Source organism: Zonotrichia leucophrys, chromosome 1 (genome assembly GCF_028769735.1).
Source record: "Zonotrichia leucophrys gambelii isolate GWCS_2022_RI chromosome 1, RI_Zleu_2.0, whole genome shotgun sequence".
Lineage (NCBI taxonomy): Eukaryota > Metazoa > Chordata > Aves > Passeriformes > Passerellidae > Zonotrichia > Zonotrichia leucophrys.
In genome coordinates, this window is record NC_088169.1 from 81,632,100 (window position 1) to 81,650,069 (window position 17,970).

At 36.8% G+C, this 17,970-nt stretch overlaps 1 protein-coding gene across 10 annotated transcripts in view; it reads left to right on the plus strand.

Moving 5' to 3' along the window:
* Positions 1-17,970, plus strand: part of GRM5 (glutamate metabotropic receptor 5) — a 244,548-nt gene that overhangs the window by 93,742 nt on the left and 132,836 nt on the right. For all 10 annotated transcript variants that reach the window (XM_064719218.1, XM_064719227.1, XM_064719256.1 and 7 more), the window contains one exon: positions 15,367-15,616. In XM_064719218.1, the coding sequence (XP_064575288.1) occupies positions 15,367-15,616 (250 nt within the window). The remainder of the gene's footprint in view (positions 1-15,366; positions 15,617-17,970) is intronic.

Consider the following 17,970-nt stretch of genomic DNA (forward strand, 5'->3'; position numbering starts at 1 on the left):
TGCAACAGATTATATTGACCACACTTTCCCCAGACAGAAACTAAAATTTTCTACAAGGTGCTCAAATCCTCATTTGTCCTCTTGATATTCCCTTGGTACTTAGCTGCTGAGTGCTACATGACTGTTTTCTGCCATATCTCAGAATGCTGGGGGCACTTTGCTATCTCCCTTATATCACAGGTTCTGTGCTTTAGAGAAAGATGAGAACACATGATGCCATGTTCAAGTGACAGCATATTGTAGCTTTGCAAGGACAAGACACCATTGCAGAAATCCTCCTGGTCATTACCTGAACATCAGGTTGAAGGCATGATTTTATCTTCAGACCTTACTAGTAAATTGCTTTTATTAAACCTTAGACCAAAAAAAAAAAAAATACTGCTTGCATTTTTGTTCTTCTGGAAGAGAGTTCTGAAGAATTTGCTGTAACCAAAAGCAAATAACTAATTTCATGAAAACATAAGAGATGTGTTTCTTTTGTTGTGAAAGATAACACTGAGATGTTCACAGCAGGTCCATCTCTGTTTGAAACCTTCCTATGCTGAAAATCAACTTGGAAATTTCATAGGAAATTTTCAATATCTAATCTTTCTGATAGGAGAGAGGCATTGAAAGCAAAGAGACTGTTGTTAAGCAGGGTATTGTCACATAATTATATATTATGGGTAAAATGGGGATAATAAAGATATTGGCAGATACCTAAAAATATAATATAAAGCACAGAGTATTTTAGGGGTAAATAAGAAAAAAAAAAGTAAAAAATAATACTAAAAAATGTAGAAGTTTGCAGAACTTCAATCAGAATTTCTGCCTTACACTGCTATACTGAGAGAAAATCAATATAACATCATTAACTTTTATGCAGGAGCAACACACAGAAGCAAAAACCCGTCTTTAATATTGTAATATATAGTAATGAAAAGCTGACAAACATTCACGAGCCCACTAACACTGGAACACATATAGGGAGGAACATGATCATTTGGATACTAGCCGGCATCATTACAGATTTCCACCTGCCAACCTTGTTAATATTATTTTTGACTAAATTTTACAGCTTATTGCAGACATTGGTTAAAATTGCCTCCATTATTCATGTGCTTTCCAGAATTACAAATCTTATACATGCTGTGGGGATATGGATCTTTGCAAAGCAGTTTTTTGGGTACATACCAACAAAGCCCAGTGCAAATCTCCTCAAACGTATTTATTGGAGAATTAAAGCTGTTTGCTAATAACAAATTGGAAATCTGTGATGCAGAAATATTATGCATAACCTTGTAAATCAGATTAACTGGTGTTCCTTCTTTCATACAATAAATTCCATAAGGAGCATCTGTTCAAACCTGTGCCTGATGACCTGGCAGCAGATCAGAGATCTTGCTGCTTTCTGCACTAATTTTGGAATCTGGTCCAAGCAGGAACATCATTACTTGGAGTCAAATCTATTTTACACCGAGATTAACATACTATGATATCTGCTCATTGTGGCCCATTACTCTTTGTGCCATTTGAGCCCTCAGCTGTGGTGTACTCAGTGGATTCTCTGCTCACTCTGAAGTGCTGCTACATTTCATAACATCGACATTCCATGTTGCTGTGGCCTTTTTTAAGCAAACACACCGTTACAGCTGATGAGGTAATGGAAATGCAAAGAGGTCAGAAAAATCAGAGAAGTTTGCCTCAAGAAAGGATCTGCTTTTTAACTAGTATGTCATTGAATTTGACAAGCAAACTATAGTTTGTATATATTGTTCATGACTATGCTACGAAGACAATGTAAAAGCTATTGGAGACATATCTGTTTAAGACTGAGGATGAATAACAATGAGAGCAAATTGCAAAGGAAGGTGGTGAGTACATCAAGTCCTCAAAAAAGAAGGGAAAACGAGCTTTAGATGTAACTGACTTTTGGGGAGGATCCAAGGTGAAATTCAGCTATGTATTTTGGGTATGGAGATTCTGACTTTGTGGTAAATGTTTGTTTGCACTCTCTAACATAGTCTAGAACTGGGCTTGTCATGATGGAGTCATTTGAATGGAGGAATGGTTAACTGAGGCTTAGGTCTCAACACATTGATGTAAAGGACTAGGAAGTCAACAGGCATCTAAACCATACTGAAATAAGAGGCAACTTTTTGCCCTAGCTGCCTAAAATGAAAAGTAGCTAGTTCTGTAGAGTCATCAGTTTCAAATAATGGAGGATTACATACTATTCCAATGGTCCAGCTAGTCAGTAGTCAGCACTTTTGACTCTAATGCCAATAATGAAAGGCATACCAGCCACTATATAATAAACCTGTTAAATTTTCACAGCTGGTGCTGAGCCATCTAATAGAAGATAAAGTTCTCTATCACTTACACTTTACAAAATATTATTTGGGAGGACTTTACGTTTTTATTTCATTTCCCCTGATGTAAAAACATCAGGGGAAATAAAGCAAAAGTGGAACCAAAAAAGCTCACAAAAACATGGAATGAGAGGTTTTCCAATATATGCAAATATTTTCTAAAAAGCCAGTTCTCTCACTGGAACCTAATAGTATAAAATTTCCTAAATTAGGTATTTGGTTCCTTCTCCAGCTCAGTTTCCCACCCTTATGTGATGGACTAAATGATTTCCATGATGACATTCTTAGTAGAGCTGGCAATTTATTTTTAAGGATGAGAAACATTCTTATTCAGGTCCAAAATTGCATTGAACATTTGATAAAAAAATTACCCTGCAAATCAGGAAGGTTTTTCCTGTGAGGAGAGGGAGGAAATATTTTCTTGGAATTAGGTTAGTGAATGAGAATGGCCAGAGTCAATGCCAGATTGGAAGGAGCTTTGAGCAATACACCAAGTGGAAGATATCCCTGTCCATGTCAAGAAGGTTGGACTAGATGAGCTTTAAAGGTCCCTTCCAAGTCAAAATACTCCATGATTCATGATTATATGATTTAGCATATTTTGGGCTAGTTTTTTGGATATCTGAAAATAAGGCAAATAAGCAAATCAAATTACGCACTCTGCAATTCTAGTCACCTCATCTATCAAAAAAAAAAGAGGAAAGATGTGTAAGATGGGTAGGTATATAATTTCCTACAGTTGCTGATTCCACTCTATTTGCTATAAATGGAACAAAGGCAGTGCCCAGAAGGATGGCTGAAGATGCCAACTGACAGGGTTAAGATCACAATTAGCAAGTGTCAAAGTGGGAAATTTATCTAGCCTTCCTTTAAAAATAATCAGAGGCCTGACATTTTGCAAGTATTTTTTTTCTTTATCTTAATGTGACTCTATTCTTATTCTTTGCTTTTCTTGTGTAAATATAATTATGTGTTTTAGAAAAGGTGCTCTCTTACCCTGACTTGTTATGATTAACATGGTGAAGCCAAGATCTTAGCAGGGGCCTGCAAACAATATTTAGTACTAGTTGAGCTTTTAATCATAATAATTATTAATAAACCATTTAAAGATATAAATACATACCAGTTTATCTATCTGTCTACTCAATACTTTGCTGTATCAACAAAGTGATATATAAAAAACATTGCCCTCATCTCCTTTCTGTCACCTTTCCTTCTGACTGGTACATATGGTAATGTGTCTGTGCCACCTTTGCAAGGGAAACTTTCTTTAGGTACCATTTGTGTGGACACTGCCTGTTACAGTACGCTGTGGTCAGACATTTCTGAAAAACAACTGCTCCTGTGGTGTGAATTGATTTTTATGATCTCCATTGATACCTGAAGGTAATACAATGTGCCAAGAGTATGCACAATGAAAAGGACTTTTCCTTCCCCAGAGCCTTTGCAGTTGATAGGGATCTCAGATGAACTTTAACCTGAGGCTAAAACCATGAAGAATGTTGTCACCTTTTTGTACATAGTGCTTTAAAAAAAATTTAAAATTAAATGGAGAGTCTAAGGTTGGTTTTTTTTGTTCTTTCATAAGTTTAATTTTTTTTTTCTCCCTTCTCCTGGTGTTTTTTCTTAAAACACAATTTATAATGAAGTGCTTCACTGTTGGTGAAAACTACCACTTAGTGTAATATCAGGTCTTTAACAGGTTCATGGAGTTTGTTAGAGCCTTGTTAAGTTGGTGTTTTTGAAAACATAAAAATAAAAATGAAGTTCTGAGGAAGCTATAAATATGGACAGGAAAAAAAAGCCCATTTGACATCTCAGTCTATTTCCTGCTTCTTCTTTCTGTGTGCTCTTTAGTTTTAATTAAACTAAGTCCTCGCAAATTTAGATTTACAATTAATTCATAAAATCACATAGGGAAGCTCTCCTGCCTTAGCCTTTCAGACCTAGTTGTGCCTTGTGGGTATACATCTGAAAGGAAGGTAATATTAATTATCTTCCTACCTCTTTTAAAAGTATATTTCTCTTCTGGAATGAGATAAAAATTAGCCTTAGAGATTGTTGGGAATGCAGTTTCTTATGTCCTGATATTAATTTTTTTTTTTCAAATGGCAGCTCTGAAGGAAAACTGATTATTTTTTTATTCTTAGCAAATGGAAATTCTCTAAAGAAAAAGACCAGAACCAATTCAAATAATTCAAATATTTTAAATATTTAGCTTTAGCATTACAGAAAGGAATATCTTATTTTACACAATAATTTTGAATCTTTTGGCTGTTTTTCCCAGAACTTTTGGTTTAACTATGACAAAGAACCTTTTTCATTTGCGCGATTTCTAGTCAAGTCAACAATATCTTCAGAAAACTTTACAATGTTTCTGTCTCCTGTCTGGCATCCTCAACACTGTCCAGTTAAAAGCCATCTGCAGATTTAATTAACATTGTTTGCTACCTTTTCAGATCATTAAGGAACAAGCTAATATGATGGATGACAGTGTTTAACACATCATATGAGGCCATCTTACTGAAACTTGAGCATGTTGCAGTCAAAAAGAGCTTCAGGTTCTCTGATCACTTTGGCCAAAAGGATTTTTACTCTGTTTCCTTCTAGGGGGCCTCAGCACTCTGGAATAACTGCATATATTTTTAACTCTCTATAAGATAAAACCTATCTGAGGTGCATAACCTTCCCAAAAACTGAAATGAGATAACACTACTGCTTCTTGAAAGAGAAACTGAGGAAAGAGCTCAGCCAAATGTATTTCACTTATGCAAAAATAAACAATTTTTTTGTAAGGAATGAGTACTTCCCTTCTGGTGTCATAAAAAAAGTGACAATGTATTCTTAAAAATAAATCATATCAAGTCAACCTAGTATCCAGTTCAGATCCTTTGTATGGAATGAGTGACTTTATCTTAAAACCATATGCTAAGAGGATATGAATCCAACCTACCTGTGTTAGGTGCGAAACAGAACTTAAATCAATGTTCAAACTGTACTTCTCACTTTCTCACAAGAGACATATGCTCAATAGCCTTCTCAGAGATCTGCTTTGATTCCATTTTTAAGTATATTTCCAGTGATTTGAATCAGGATAAACAGAGTATGGTTATTAAACCTGTAAAGAGTACCATGTTGGATGACACTGCTCCTAGAACAGAATATGCTAATGCTTAAATACTGGATGAAGAATGACTGACTAAAAGCAATTCTGCAGAAAACAAGACCTAGATAATTAAAATGGATCACAAGTTATACTTGAGTCAACAGTGTCATTCCATTTTAAAACAAGCTAAATGTCCTACCGAAAATACACAAAGAGGTAATGAGTTTTTGAGGCATGAAATCGTCTTTCAATTCTACTCTGTCCTGGCAAAGTAAAATATGGGAAAGTACCATATCTTGAAAAAAACTGCATGCCATCCTGTCTGGACAAAAAAAACCTAATTGGAAATCAGCCACAAGAAAACCAGAATACTGGATTTGTTTAATGTTTAAAAAATTAAGTTGATACACGGTGGTTGTTCTAAAAACTGTTGAGGGCTTCTGAAAATATCAATTTGAGAAGCTGTTCCAATATTTGACAGAAAATATTTAATAGGGTCAAATTCAAAGAGAATACAAAAAATCAGATTAAAAACCAGGAAAGACAAAGACTAATTTGGCATTGGACAGATTCTTCAAGGTAGCCATGCACTACTGTTGAGAGCTCGTAATTATGCAGTTTTTAGTAATTAATTATCCTTTTGTTATAGGGCAGCTTAGTCTGAAAGTCAGCAAATCACAGGATGGGTTAGGTTGAAAGGGACCACAGTGGGTCATCTGCTCCAACCTCCCTGCTCAAGCAGGGCCATCCCAGAGGACACTGCACAGGATTGTGTCCAGATGGTTCTTGAATATCTGCAATGAGGGAGACTCCACACCCTCTCTGGGCAATCTGTTCCAGTGCACAGTCACCCACACAGTGAAGAAGATCATATTCTGGCTTTCAGCCCTGTTCTATTTTCTCCATCTTCAGTTTCTGCATCCCAAAGCTGAGGATCACAGTGTCCTAGTGAGATCACGTGAAGGTACATTTCAAAAACCGCCTTTACCCTAACATTCTCAAATACATTTTTCAAATATTCTTGTAAAAATTCAATCTTTGTTATGGATCAAGGAGCAACGATTATGCAACGTGCTCCTGAAATGAGAACATCTGCAAGCACGTAGCTGGTCCTACAGTTTTAGTCTTCTCGTTGTTCTTCACAGTATACTCTAAGAATTAGAAATATTCCCCAAGAAACTTCATATTGCCCCCTTCAAACCCTTTTGACAAACACACCCAGGAAATACAGCCAATAAACCTGCCTTCCAGTTACCATACTAAACTTTCATGGATTCTTCTCTCTTCTCCAACTTTATACTGAGAAAGTAAAAAAACTCACTCTTCTCCCAAATGAAGGTTCTGAATATGAATGTGCATAATCATTCAGAGTGAAAATAAGGTGTACTCTTAGCAGTAGCCTTGTCATCAACTTCAGCTACTGTTGGGATATTTTAGGCTTTTATTTTTTGAATGAATGTTAGACAAACAGTGATTGTTACTACAATAAGTGTGATGTGCTTGTTATTGCAACAAAGCAAAAGTGGGTTTTTGTGAGGCAAAACTGTCATGTTTCATTCAGTCTAACCAATGTAGATGGTGCTCTTTTGCTACAGTTGTCTGAGTTTCTCATAATATACTTATTCTTGCGCCATGACCATCAGGGAAACATTTTTACCTTCATTTCACATCTGAGGACAGAGGGCAGAGAGAAAGGCACTTAGCAGAAAACTCAAGATTAATTGAAGGCCTTCGGAATCTAATAATCTCTGAAATATGCTTCCTTTTGCTGGATGACTTCTGGTATTGCTCACCTACTGCATCAGCAAAATAAGACATCATGTATTTCAAAAAAAGATCAGATGCAAGCCATAGTTGAGTAAAGAATTAATATTACATGATGTTATGTTCCAGTTTGTGAATTTAGAGAAGTTTAATGTTGTGGATTTGTAGAATGGACCAAGTCTTTTGAGAAATATCATAATTGATAGCCTAATTAGAATGGGGACTAGGTCCAAATGCCAGCTAATAAACCCCAAACAGCTGAATTCCTTGGGAAATCACTACACCCACAATGAAGGTTACAGAATCATAGACCAAAGAGCTCCCACTGCAAAGCCCTCTCCTTTCTGTCTTAGCTTTTGTGTCCTGGAAGAAACAGCCTCCAGTCCAATACTGTCTGTCTCAGGTATTCTCAAACTGTTATTTATTAATGGAAATGGCTTAGAACCAAGTATATAGAAAGACCAATTTCCCAAACACAAAGTACAGAAGAATCTTAATCACTCCAGTCTGAAAACAAGGAGAACAGTCAGAGACGTCAGCATGTTTCTGCAGGAGCTGTCAGACTTTAAATCCTCTAGCAGACATTAGCATCATGTAGGACTTCAAAGGTTGCTCAGTGGACAAGAGCCACAAAGCTGCAGACATCCCAGTCAGATGGAGGGATCAAAGGAAGCATACAGAAAAGGCTGCTTCCACACTGTTCCCTTTGCTCACATAACAGCAATGTTTAAATGAGTTTCTCTTTTAAAGTTATGAGGTGATAATTTAAAAATACATAAAAGTGGGGTGCATTAAACTGTGAAACTAGGTCATCATCATCTTGAGAAATTAATTTATTATTTCAAAATAGCTCAGAGAAGATGAGAGAGAAGAGACTTTGATATCAAACTGATATTTATGAGATCTCAGATGAGATAATAAACAGATTGTTTAAATTAATTAAGTACAGTTATGTTTGGAGTATATTATATGTTACTTTTCTAAAATAATTTAAAAGTTGGTTAGTTAAACAAATACCTTATGAATAGAGCTGGTCCAAAAGAGTTTGGATGAGAATTTCTAGTCAGAAAATACCTAGTAGCTGAAACTTAACCTCATAGAAAATAGGTAATTATTTTCCCAATTAAACACAATAAATTTGTTTTTAAATGCTTGGATATTTTAGCTAATTACTTTAGAAATAAAAATAGCTTCCTGATTCAAAATACATGTTTGATTTTATTTTACATTACAGAAAGAAATATAAGTCTTACATTATATGATAAATTGGTCAATATCTAAATTAAATATTATAATTTCCACATATTATTTCACTGGACTGAATTTTAAGAAGATTAGAAATGGGGGGGAGGGCTTTGTTTAGCTAATATTTTTGTGATTATGAAAACATTCAATGTCTTCAAATGTAGAAAACTAAAAACCTCAAAACTCTTTATAGAAATGGAAATTAGGCTTATAGCAAGCATGATATCATGGTAACTAATGTTCCTTTGTATTGTCACATCTTGAATTGTAGTAGGCAACCTACAGGGACACAGGCAACCCTTTTGGGTCTGAGTTTTATAAGTACTTGGTAAATGTTGCTTGAAGAGCTTTTACTTTGAACGGATAAGATTAGCACCCAAGAAAATATGTATATGATTCTCCACTATCATACAGACAGCTAAGGACAGAGTCCCAACTGCAGCCATCAGTTGTGATGGCCCCTATGGGGCCTCAGATGTTAGATTTTGTCCTTTGAATCACTTTGAGACTGTCTGTGCTTACAGAAGGGAAGTATATAAATTTCAATGATGGAGTAAGTAGCGCTCCTAATTTAATCCCTTATGGAAATTTTGCCCTGTGACATTCCTTTGCTGAGCAGGGCAGAAAGAAGATTTCTCCCAGCCCAGCCAACATTCCCTGTCTGCTTCAAAAGAGAGTCATTTCTTGGGAGAAACCTATCCATACAAATGTGTGTACATATTTATCCCTTTTTTCCATTAAATTCAGATTGTTATGTTTAATATATCATGAGGAAAGAGCCCAAAGTTCTTGAAGTTGATATCTAACACCCAAGGTGATTGAAGTGGAACAGCCCAGTCTCCAAGCGATTATTAAGGAAAAAGAAAATATTATAAATATTTAAGTGGAATGTATTTGGAGGAACTATTCTCATTTAAGTTGTTTTTAATGGCTTGCTTTCAAAATGAACTTTTAATTTTATTTTTTATTGTTTTACACATATATATTTAATATAGAAACCTAAATACCATCTAAAAATCATTTAAGTATTTGGATCAGATGAAAAGAATTTGGTTTGTTTTTTTTAAATACATAGAGACAACTCCAGAATTTCAGGCATATGTGTTTTGATTTCATTTGGTTTGTACTCTTTAGAATAAAGTAACACTCTATTGTCATGTTCTATTTGCAGACATAACTACACAGAAGGCTGTAATTTTGATCATGTTGTATCGGTGGCATGTGGTTGCTCCAGCTGCTCAAAAGACTTGGTTTATGCCCCTATTCTTGATAGTGAGGTATTTTAAAAGACCCATAGTCAAAAGAGCAAAATGTAGAAAATATCTAGCAGGTAGTAGCAGGTACTACTGGTGTTTTTCCATTATTAATTTGAATTGTAACAGTCAAGCACACGTCTAACATTTCCATTTGGGAAACATGCCCATATCTTCAACTTTTGGGAAGAGCGTCATGCTAATCAACCAACATGTTGCCTTTCATAAATATATGGTATTTCTCCCACATGCATTTTCAAAATTATATCAAAGCTATACCTTCTTTTCTTTATATATTTCTTGCAAAGTTCATCCTTTTGGTGCAAGTGGAAACTAGAGGAAAATGAAGATCTGTATTCCCTTTATTTCTTTCAAAACACATACTGCAGATTTTAACCTGTCTTGACTTCTTTTCTGTGGCTCAGACACAACATAGAATATTATTCTGGTTTGTTCTTCCTTGTCTAGAAAAATAATGAGTATTTCTGCTTAAATAAATATGCTTTGTGACAGGTAGGATTATTACCAGCCTAATGAATGACATTATGCATTTCTTCTGTTCCAGTCAAGGCTCCTCTTCTTTTGCTTTGTGAATTTTCACTGTGACCTGCCAGAAAAAATCCTACATCTTAAAACTCTTCTAAAGGTTGATGCTCATCTATGGTCAATGAAAATATCTTAAACAAAAGAAGTGGTTGATAGCAATTTGCGGGTTCAGCTATGAATAAAAAAAGCTCTTTTATGCAAAAAGGCATGCATGACATCCCAAAAATTCCTGGGCAGGAGAAAACACAGTTTGTTCTTTCATTTGACAGTAGAGACTTTTCACCTCCTATTGATAACCTTTAATCTGATAGGGCAGATGTCAATACATTTTGCTAAATATTTTAAGAATTAAAACATTGTTGTTTTGCTTTGTAATGCACATAAGATCTTAATGGGTTATGGTTAGGTAGTTTAATTGGCTCAGCTGGGAGCAGGAGGGGAAGCAAGAGCTGCCTGCAGTTTGCCTGACCCTTTTCTATCAGATTGAAATATTGTTATGTGCTGTACTATATTAAGCATCATCTGGAAAAAAAGCACAATCTGTTCTTTTTAAGCTTCTTAATAGTTTCTAGTACTGATTCATGGGAAGTGGAACCAACAGATTGTTATAGTTAGACTGTAGGTGGGGACACATATGCTTGAGTTTTGAACAAAATTCCAACTCTGCAGCAGGGACAAGTCTTTCGCACGATGATGTAATTGCTTTTATAAAAAAAACATGAAGTGACATATGGGAGTAGCTTTTGACTGGGCTTAGGGCCAGGTGTTCAGGTAGGCAACATGCAGGATCCAGGCCAGTATTCTAAAAGAACCCAGCTACCACTTGTTGCCAAGAGCACACATTTACAAAAACCATCTACTGCTAATAGTTCTGATTATAGCACTGCAGAAAAAATTTCAAGAGGACAGGAACATCAACTGAAAAACTGTGATACGCCCTCCAGCAGAACCAGTAGCAGCATAAAGGTGCCAGTTTCCAAATACTGAAATGGAGATGGAGTTTGGTGGGGCTGAATTTAAGAGGAGCTGAATTTAAATTGACTGTACTTGAGATCCAGCTTGTGTTGTTTGGGAGTCTTTTCTGATGAACCCGAATTAAGCAAGCAAGAGTAAATCAATCCCCCCCCCCCCTTCTGTTGAACATTTCCTTCAGAATTTTCTTTAAATTTAGAAGACAAAACAAAATAGATACATGGATAAATTCCCAGGATGTAGGCAACTTTCATCATATGGGACTCACCAAAAAATGTTAGTTTGTTTCCAGTTGAGGAGTTCTGAATTAATTTGCACTTGGAAGTGAAACTACAAGCTACATAAGGCATCACCATTGTCCATCCATTTGTGTAAATCCTGAAGCCTCTATATCCTTTTTCTTGTGTCATAGACTTGGCTGAACAGTAGGAACTTCCCCATTGGTGGAAACTTGCTCTAGCTGAGGCAGTTCTGGTAGTACTGCTATAGGTATACTGAAGAATCTTGTCCTTGGGGAGGCCAGTTCCATACAGAAAGCATGGAAATTCTCTTCCACTAAGAACCTTACATCGTCAAGGCAATGACAGAATATATCTTACCTTCTTTCCCACTCTCATTTACTCAATGCTAAATGTATATATTTATGCACATACATGTTTTATTCAGAAAGAGAACCCAGACGAAATTTTTGCTAATATATGGTGCAAAAAAATTTAACAGAAAAGATTTTCTTTTTCTGTCATGGAGTGTTCATTATCCCCACAGTATAGCTCATACAAGATATACACACCTCACCAAAACACTTGCACAACAGGAGAATTCACTATGAATAATTAATTGCATAGAGTTTAATCAGCAAGGCAAGAGCACCACTGGTGTATTTGTATGTGTCTTGAAGCAAAGCTGCTTTCTGTTTTTATCAAATCTCTCTTGAACCCGTGTCATAGAGCTGTAGCTTTCCCAGTTGGAGACCTCAGTGACTCTCAGATTTGGACTGCCAGGATGTATTTTCTTCCAAATGTTAAGAACATAACATTTTCCTAAGAACTACTGATAGTTTAACATGTTTCGTATCATTTTGGATGACACATAACTTTTTGTATGGTTTCATAAAATCTCCCTGTCTCGATGCTTGATGAAACCAGGGTGTTTGTGCTCAAGCAGATTTTATTGGATTAGAAAGGAGTTAATGCACTTTGTGCTGTCTAAAAGACCTGCTATTTTTCAGTACTGTAATTAAACCTATTGTCAACTTTATCCCAAGCCTGAGGATAACAGAATTCAAACAGAAAAGTTTTAATGCTTATAACACTTTCAAGCAAATACTGCAGTATTTACAACATAAAAGATATGCAGTTCTGTAAGTCAACTAGACCTGGCTGGGAATTTTCCAGAGTTTTCTGACAGAGAATGAGATCTTCAGAATTTCAGTGTCTTTGGTGTCATAATTTAACCCCAGCCAACAATGAAGCACTAGGCAGCTTCTCACTAACTCCCCTACCAGCAGAATTGGGGAGAGAATCAGAAAAGTAAAAGCTAAGGAACACGTGGTTTAAGATAAAGACAGTTAAATAGGTAAAGAAAAGCTGTGTACACAAGCAAAGCAATCAGGGAATTAAATCACTAATTCCCATGAGATGTTTAGCTGTCTCCAGGAAATCTGGGCCATATCACATGTAATGGTGATTTGAGAAGACAAACACCATCATTCCAAACATCTTCCCTCTCTCCTTCTTCCCCGAACTTTATGTACTGAGCATGATGCCACATGGTCTGGAATATCCCTTTGATCAGCTGGGGTCACCTGTCCCAGCTGTGTCTCCTCCCAGCCTCCCATGTAGCCCCAACTTCCTCACCAGCATGAGAGCATGAAAAGTAGAAAGGGCTTGTCTCTGTGTAAGACCTGCACAGCAACACAACATTTGTATATGATCAACCCTGTGTTCAGCACAAATCCAAAACATAGCACTATACTAACTACTGTGAAGAAAATTAACTATCACAGCCAAAACCAGAATATTGAGATATATAGTTTTTCCTCAAGCTTACATCTTCTATGGCAAAGATTGACAATGTTTCCTTGTTCTTTTCATCTTCTGTTAGAAAAAGTGAAATAGAGTATTTAATGTTGATCCAGAGTGACTGAAATTAAAATAATTTTAAACAAAGTAGTTTATTTCCTGTCAGATGGCTTAATTTTATTTTTGAAGACCTATGGGTCTGCTGGGAGTTAAATATGACTGACCTCAATTTTTCCTTCAGGCTGGCTTTGGCAGCTATAATACATATTTCACGAGACACCATGGTTTTGACCTCTAGATGAACTATTTCAGTGTCCCATGGGAATCACTTGATGCTCATGTAATACAGGAAACTCAGTTTGCCTTAAGGGCATGACACAGGGGTAAGCACTGTGGACTCCTGATTTACTACTCTCAAGAAGCACTGGAACAACTGGGTTTAAATGGCATTTTGTCCACGCACAATTTGCATGATAATGTGGTTTCCATTAGACCTAATCACAGCAAGGAAGAAAATTGAAGACCTTTCAGGCAAGGGTCTACCTTCAGGTAGAAAGACCTGCATTCAGGTTGCCATTTTGGTTGGGCGCAATTTGGAAATTTAGTGATCTCAGGGTCTCAGGGAATCATTGCTGGTGTGAAAGAAAGATAATGTTACTTCCTGTCTTCTTGTTCTTTTCCTCTTTTGAATATTTGGATGGTAAGATCCTAAAACTGAGCACTGTTTTTAAATTCATATTCAGCTCTGAGTGTAACAAAACCCCTGACCCTTGAGCTGTAGCCCCAGAGTGACAGGGATGACTCCTCAGGTGGGCAAGATGAATTCTTGATGGCTCCAATGTCTAAAGTAAAAAAAAAAACAGACAACAGTCCAAATCCCTGTCTGATCCTCACTGCTTCACATGCATTTTCACTGTCAGTGCTCCTGTGTACTTGTAATTCTGCTGGTAAGAGAGTATTTTTCTTACAGATTCTTCCCTTTGCAAGCTAACAAATTTGTGAACGATCAGTGGTTTCTTGCAACTTGATCACTTGACACTCCCAGTTTTATTAATTAATTAACTGATTGTATTTCTGTGGAATATTACTGAGGGTTTAAGACATTACTTTTGAGAAAGATTTCCTGCCTCAAAGACATTACTTTTGAGAAAGATTTCCTGCCTCAGAGACCTCCTTGTTTAAATGAGACATGAAACAGATTTCAACAGCCAGATGGACAAGCACGGGGAAGCAGACACACAATCCTGGTCAGGGTGACTGTCAGTGGTATCAGTACATCCACGGTTTAAGCACTGTGACTTTTGTGTAGGCCTGGCAGTGAAGAAAGTGTCTGTGCTAAAACAGAATAAAGGAAAAAAAGTATCTGTCTGTTAATATCTATTACCAGTTTATCTCCATAGAGGAAGAAGGATATGGAAAGAAAATATGAAGTATTTCCCACTGGTTGAAATTTAATTCAGAACAAACAAACAGGAAGAAAACCCAGAAAAATATTAAAGCACATTGAGTTCATCTGTGTTCTAGTGATCCCTGTAATGCTAATCCTCAATTTAATTATTTATTCTCCAATAGAAGTTTTTGCTTCTATTGGAGAATAGCAAAGCAAATTTTACTTTTCACTCTGACTAAAAAAAAATATTGCTTTTCAGATTGCATTATTAATTAGGTGATATTGTGAGCTTTTTTTTGCATATATTTAAAATATTGCACCTAAAATTTAGTTCTCAATGTATTTTTTTTTTTAATTTACTGAAGTAAATCACAGAGAATTTGGCCACATCAGTCAGTTTAAGAGAATCAGAAGAGACTGCCATTTGTATATACACTATTGTACACATTATGGACCAGATCCTTACAGGTAGTGAAGTACTCAACAGCCTTTAGTTTAAGCAGAGATGCAGTCTCTTGAAGAGCCATGAATTTTCCAGGAAAATTTATTGACCTTGTCTTGAAAAATTGACTAAGCAAAAGATTAAAGTGATATTGTTAAGATTGGTACAGTGATCTCTCTGCAGATATGTAACACATTTAAAATATCTGGTGTTTCCCAAGGAAGTAAAGCTGCCACAGATTTTAATATATGCATTTGTGTTTCTATTTGGATTTAGGAAACTATGGTGAAAGTGGAATGGAAGCTTTCAAAGACATGGCGGCCAAGGAAGGGATCTGCATTGCACACTCCTACAAGATCTACAGCAATGCTGGCGAGCAGAGCTTTGACAAGCTGCTGAGAAAGCTCCGGAGTCACCTGCCCAAGGCAAGAGTGGTCGCCTGCTTCTGTGAGGGCATGACTGTCAGAGGCCTCCTGATGGCCATGAGGCGCCTGGGACTCGCTGGGGAGTTCTTGCTGCTAGGCAGGTGAGTAAAACCATGCAGTTATAGCCTGCTGTTTTAGTCAGCAGGGCAAAAAAAAGATAACTATCACATTTTCTGGACATGAAGCACATGCAGCACAGACTCTTGGCCTCTCCTATACCTGTGCATATCTAAAAGATAGGGATTAATGTCAGCTCTGTCATAGCAGTACAAACTCTATAAAGACATGCATCATTCTCATGACATGCCAAGAAAACACAAGTCTGCTTGGCCACACCAAGCAGTGATGAGTAAGGGAAAGCTGGCACAAAAATCTTTGATCTATATCACCATTTTGTTCACTGCAGTTTAAAATACATTGTGTACTTACACAGCCTGAAGCTGTGTCTCACTCCAGGAAGTCTGTGTTAAAGATTGCTGATATGGCCTCTGGGTGTACCTGAAACAGGATTTCCCAAAACAGAGTTTGTTAACTGTCACCTTTTCTTCCGGATTCAGTGTGTTGATGTGCATACCGTCCTAAGGGCAATATATAGGTAATCCTTTCTCTTAGCTCTAGGATATCAGTATTTCCTTTCCTAACTGTCACAGGAAGAAAAAAAAGTCTCTTACTGTGTGTTCATCTAGAAGGAAGAAATCCTGGGCTCATAAGCAAAGAAGTTATTGATGTGAACCTAAAGGGATCTTTAAATTTTCCCCTTATTCAGCAAGTGGATCCAAAACAAGACAGGAAAAATGATGTATTGAAAACAAAAGGGAGTATACTGGGAGTCAACTAGTCAACTAATCTACTCGGTGCCTCTTCAGTGCATTATTAGAAGGATGACCTGTTGCTGTCCCAAGCATGAACCCTATGGGAATACAAGTAAAATGGTGTTAGTGAAACCAGAAGTCATGGTAAGACCTCCAGGGAAACTTTCAAGGACTGTCTTGGCTGCTGGGAAACTGAGTCTGTCCAACTGGTAGGACACCAGCCTCTGTTCCCAGTCTGCCCCGTTGCACACAGCTGCCCTTCCCCCTTGGGCAAAGGGGAAAGCAAACCACTGTGGCTCTTGTCTCTGCCCCTAGTCTTTGACTTCAGCCTACATATTGGCATTTTCAGATGGGAATTTCTTAATTCTTTCTCCGATACATGGCAACTGTCTCCATCCTTCTTTTCTAATACATTTTATCTGTAGGGACTTCCGTGTACTGTCTTGGTCCTTTTCTGGACAGACACCCAAAGGGACCATGATCCTCAAGGTGAAATTCACATGAACATTTATAGATGTCTATAATTTAGACACTTCCATGTAGCCATCAGTATTTGCTCTACAGTTAATTGAGCAAAATAGGACCTTCTTAGGTCCCTTGTTTGTAAGTAGCTCAGAGAAATCATATTCTGGCAAAGGGCTTGTACAAAGATTCTCTTGATAACTACCTTTGCTGGAAAAGACTACTTGTCAGTTGTTTAGAGTAGATTGGAGCAAATGCCACCTCCACTATCTCTAGCTGAATCTGGTGCCATAGGATGTTTGCTATCTTCTGCCCTAAATACAAGAAATTGTCAACTATCTGCAGCAGTACCCAAATTTAGAAGCACATAAGCATTGCTTTAAAAAGAATATGTTGGCCCTTAACTACTCCAGACTCCAAACTGTACATAATTTTTTATGGGATTTATGTACAACAGTGCTAAGTTTAGCCCCCTGAGATGCTTTTATGAATAAGGACTTCAGAAATTGCTGACAATGAATTAGAGTAGAGCAATTCAGATTATCTCTTCAAAAAAAAGCAAGGCCTAAAGAGAACAGGCTTTAAGGCTTTGCTTCAAGTTTTTGTTTGTTTTGTCTGTTTTGTTTAGTTTCTTTGTGAAAAATACCTGTTTCTAGCTGCAGTGGAAATTGTCATGAGTAATTATAGACAGTTGTTATTCGGTATATGACTTCCATTGAGTAAATTGAAAGTGATAGCTTCTCTTAGAAAATTAAACTGTAAAGTCTTTCCAATTGAAACAAAAATCCTTAATTGTAACTGACCATTTAGGGTGTATCCATGCCTGTGGCACTACTACACAATTTAATTGTGAAAAATGCAGCAAGAACTGGAAGTGTTTACAAAGAAAGAAAAAGGAAAGCATAGGGATTTTTTCTATCCTTTTATTTATTACCAGAGATTCCAAGGTAATGGCTGAGAAGTGTCTACTCAGGCATAGGTTGATATGCCCCAGCCAGTAATTGCTGCATCAGACAAGGATGGCTGGAGAGATATAGTCTCTCTACTTTGGCTCTGCACTTCAGAGTTCCCAAGGATCTTTGAGCATCCAGTATTTTTCAACAGCTTTGTGTCCAATTTGATATCAAAATCAGCTATAAGCCAGGGAAAAATAAACCAAAAGCATAAACAAATAAAAACTA